The following is a 4,133-nucleotide window of genomic DNA, read 5'->3' as shown; positions in this document are numbered from 1 at the left end:
TATTATCAATTCATCATATAGTCGACACATTTATATGTATGAATGCCTAAATGTATGTCCATGTGTATTTATTTGTGTATGTAGGTATGCATACACATACGGAACCCACACTTTTATTTTATTTTATATTATACTAAGTTATCACCCGTGATTGCTTCCGAGCTAAAGAATGTTAGTCATATTATTATTATTTTTTGTTAATGCATAAACTTGACGGTAAGGGTTTTGTTATGCAAAACCCACAAAAGATGTTAAATGACAAAAAAAAAAAAAAAAAAAAAAAAACAAAGAAATGGGTCTCTGAAAAAGATCAAAGCGTCTTCATTTCTTTCCAACAGTCACAACACTTGGCTTGACTTACACCTCGGACTCGTAACACACATAAGGATAACTTATGTAATTAAATTACAATGAACTTACAAAAATAATACTAAAATGAATTAATGTTATCTTGCGTGTTGGGTTTCGCATACTACATACACAAAACAACCAATGTTTATGCTTCATGGATCTCTATAGTCGCTGGAGTTGACGGCTGCTCCCACCGATATCAACACCAGTGCCCATCCTTTGACCAAACCGATACCACCAAAGGCGTCCTTGTTCTCCAATTTGCAACCTTAGATAGTTCAGCATCGGAGTATGTAGCATCGCCGTAGAGTACGGTGGCTAACCACCACCAGAAGGTTCAGTCTCTCTTGCAAACAAACAAAAAGTGAAATAAATGAGATTTGGATCCTCATCAATAGACACACAGCTGACTGTCAAAAAAAGTTGTAAAAAAGATCAAACTGCATTCATAGCCAGTCTAAGTATCTACACCAAATCAATATCTCATAACAATTATTCTCTTCCCCAAGGGTATTTTGGTCTTTTTACACTTGCTTACCAAAAACTAAACACAAATGCATTGGTGACAAGATTATACTTAAGTTGCTTAAATGTATCAGCCTCTCCATCAAGATAAGATGGATCTAGTATCTTTAATGATACAAATTCAGTATTTTAGAAATCAAATATTTTTGATTAATTTTGTAAAAAAATGTACACACTTGGGCCAATATTATATATGTGGTGGCCAGTTGGCGTAAAAAAAAAAACGGTGCAATTATCTGAGGTTTTGGCTCGATACCTTCGTAGACTTCTTGAACTATGTCATGTATGACTATATCCAAAATCCTAATCTTCCAATTTTTCAATTATATAGATGATGTCATCTATGACTATATCAGATGTATTTATGAAAGTAAATAAACACAACACGAAATCAAATTAAACAATTTCTCTATATGTCTTAACTATATAACATCCGTAACATATTATTCAGTTAAAATCACATAAAAATCTATATTTCTGGAATAACCTAACAACATCCATATCCAACAGACTTCTACAAATAGAAACTAAACAATATCAAAATCAACAACACAAACATCTCAAAACTCAAAAACTCATCGTTTCTACAAACAGAAACTAAACAATATCAAACTGCTGGTTGTTTTATTCCATACCAAACATGCCTTAAATAGGGTAGCATCCAAATAACAAACTCAAAAGACTCCCCTAGCTATTACCTTACTGATTCAATAGGAAACTCTCTAACAAACTAATGCCAAGTCCATGAACATGTGCCTAAAACACTAAACTAACAATAACTTGCTAAAACACTAAAAACATGTGCCTAAAATCAAGACTTCTGCTAACCCCTGTTGACCCGAATCGACTTTTGACCCACTACTCATTCGACCGAACAATCAAGATTGCACCCAACATACCCTCCGCTTCTGTCTTGGCTTTTCCTTTTTCTGTTTCTTTTTTTTTTTAGGATTCAGCAAGTAATCCAACAGTTACCGAAACTTTTTGATAAAATCATTTTATTTAATTTAAACTGACGCCTAGGCTATTAACATTGATTAAATTGAGAAATTAAGTTAATTATTTATTTTTATTATACTCTGATAGGTTATTTGAATTTATAATAATGATAATGTTTTCCGTAAATACGATAATTTAGAGATATATAAAAAATTGATTCTGTTTTTAATTTCTTTCGTATTTTTTCTTTCACTTGCTTTTTCTAAAAATCCAAGCATGGCGATGACGTGGCGGCATCATTGCCAATTGCTAAATCATAGATCTCAACAAAACCAGTAAATAATGTTGAATATTCAGATTTGAAATATAACATGAATACAAATGGTAAGTATATGAGTTGGAAAGTGGCAACATTCGATACTTGTTATGCAGATGCAGAAAGAATAAGATCAAAGGTTAACCTGAATTGCTTGCTGAAGAAAAGAGTCTCCAAAAGCACAGTGCAAGGGATGATAGCTAGTTTTGTCATCTACAATAGAACCATTAATAAACATTGAGTTACTCAACAAAAGCTTATTAGGATATTAATTTTTATAAGATTATACTGATGAGATAGATATAATTCTACATACCAAGTACCTAACAACTAACACCAACAAAATCAAATATAAAAGTATGAATGTAATTATGGTTTTGAGCAACTCTTTTTTGGTACTGTAAGAATACCTGGTAAAAACCAACAGAATTGAAACCGAGGCTGAGGTTAAGAAGCCCAATGGAAATCCCATTCAATATGCCAAAGCCCATGACAGCTCTTGAATCAAAGGGCTTGTGCTCAAAGAACTTCATCCATAATGCCACATGTAATGAACAAAATGTGACTAACAGATGCCAGCTTGTCAATGTTGCAGCTGAGTATGCACAAGTGAAATTGAAGTCAAGGGATGAGCAATATCATGGTATAATTGTAAACACAATAAACCTTTTATCAAATACTTTAAAATAACGTATTGCAGGTGTAATCGATAAATAAACATATTTGCTATGTCAACATATGCAACACGTCCCTCTTCATATAGACTTTCAAAACGTTGACCTGAATTCCAATTCCAAAATTCAATAATTCAGCAACCTTGTAACCAATTTCTACTTTTCCTAAAAAATTGACTTCTTCAAACAGATGTATACCAGTAATTGAAAGTACCAAAACCAAAAACATAACAGATGTATACCAGTACTGTTGTCGATGTTATAAAACGATTATGAGGCTCAGATTTGTAAACAATCAAACAGAGTGGATAAATCCGCCATGGCTGCATACTTACGGTTGCCATGTGAAACCACATGACCATCCAGGTTGCCCTGCCAAGATGGGGACAATCTCATCTTTGCCCAATTTCACTCAGACGCATTGAAATTGATCATCACAACCTTTAAAAGTCATCAAATCATTGTTCAGTTAAAACATATTTTTTAAGAGAATCTTAATCAAAACTTATACGTAAGTATGATTTATGGGCGAGATCCAAAAATAAAAGATAATCCATAGAAGAATTGGTACCTGATTTCTAAATCGTTTGAAAAAGACGATGAATGATCCAGTAGAGCCATGAAGGGAACAGAGGTTAGGGTTTAGAAATGAATAGTGTTTTCTCCCAGATACATCCCAGAACCTAAGATCTACAAATCAAGCATCACAATGGAGATAACATATTCATTAATCCATAATATAACATGAAATTCAATTAGATTTCACCAATTTAAACCTCATTCTAAAAAAAGAAAGATAATCGGTAGCAAAATCATACCTTGAGACAATCGATTGAAAGCCCTAAAATCAACATCCAATGAACGGTAAAAAAACGATTAATTGAAAACTAACCTAGAATTAGGATAATTAGTGCATACGGTATCATCGAGTTGTAAACAAACAGAAGAGAAATGAAGGATGAGTAGCTTATCAATGGTGTCTCTAGTGATTGAATCGATTGGATTGCATTGCTGAGGCTTCAAGCAGAAGGAAGAATCGTGAAGTAGAAGATGTGGGTGTAGGGTTTGAGAGCATTGAAGAAGTGAAGGAGCGTGTTGTTTAAATAAGATCCGAAAACATTGGGTCGGGTTCCTCAAAACATGCTCTGCGTCCCATATAACGACCTGAGAAGTTTCCCGCCAAAACGAATTGTGAGAAGCTCTAAAAACATGCCACATCAACCCAAAATTTCTCATTTATTATATATAATAATAGAAATAGAAATAGATAATTGATGTGACATATATCACAGGTTTTCAACTGATCCTAAATATTTTTAAATGTCGAT

General features: G+C 33.2%; 1 protein-coding gene across 10 annotated transcripts; it reads right to left on the bottom strand.

Annotated features, from left to right (window-relative positions):
• Nucleotides 1-285: 285 nt before the first annotated feature.
• LOC110868481 (UDP-xylose transporter 3) lies at nucleotides 286-3,928 on the bottom strand. 10 transcript variants are annotated; one of them, XR_002552481.1, is made up of 7 exons: nucleotides 3,624-3,926; nucleotides 3,377-3,495; nucleotides 3,048-3,246; nucleotides 2,798-2,911; nucleotides 2,542-2,726; nucleotides 2,277-2,344; nucleotides 286-697 (listed from the first exon to the last, which is right to left on the bottom strand). XR_002552481.1 is itself a non-coding variant. In XM_022117645.2 (6 exons), exons 3-6 carry the CDS (start codon nucleotides 3,199-3,201, stop codon nucleotides 743-745), a joined length of 333 nt encoding a protein of 110 aa, XP_021973337.1. In that variant the 5' UTR covers nucleotides 3,202-3,246; nucleotides 3,377-3,495; nucleotides 3,624-3,928; the 3' UTR covers nucleotides 286-742. The 10 variants fall into 10 exon arrangements, 3 of the variants coding, with proteins under 3 accessions (XP_021973337.1, XP_021973335.1, XP_035831135.1); XR_004862647.1 differs by having other exon boundaries at nucleotides 2,812-2,911; XR_004862645.1 differs by having other exon boundaries at nucleotides 2,798-3,246; nucleotides 3,624-3,928.
• Between the last annotated feature and the right edge of the window lie 205 nt (nucleotides 3,929-4,133).

This window comes from Helianthus annuus, chromosome 7 (assembly GCF_002127325.2).
Source record: "Helianthus annuus cultivar XRQ/B chromosome 7, HanXRQr2.0-SUNRISE, whole genome shotgun sequence".
Taxonomy (NCBI): domain Eukaryota; kingdom Viridiplantae; phylum Streptophyta; class Magnoliopsida; order Asterales; family Asteraceae; genus Helianthus; species Helianthus annuus.
The sequence above is the reverse complement of the archived record's forward strand: the minus strand, read 5'-3'. Positions and strand labels throughout refer to the sequence as shown.

Coding starts and splice junctions, on each gene's coding strand:
- LOC110868481 (XM_022117643.2), bottom strand. CDS start 3,201: ATGAGATTGTCCCCATCTTGGCAGGGCAACCTGGATGGTCATGTGGTT. Junction 2,727..3,140: donor TGTGGTTTCACATGGCAACC/GTAAGTATGCAG, acceptor GTGCATACTCAG/CTGCAACATTGACAAGCTGG. Junction 698..2,276: donor TTCTTCAGCAAGCAATTCAG/GTTAACCTTTGA, acceptor TTTGTTTGCAAG/AGAGACTGAACCTTCTGGTG.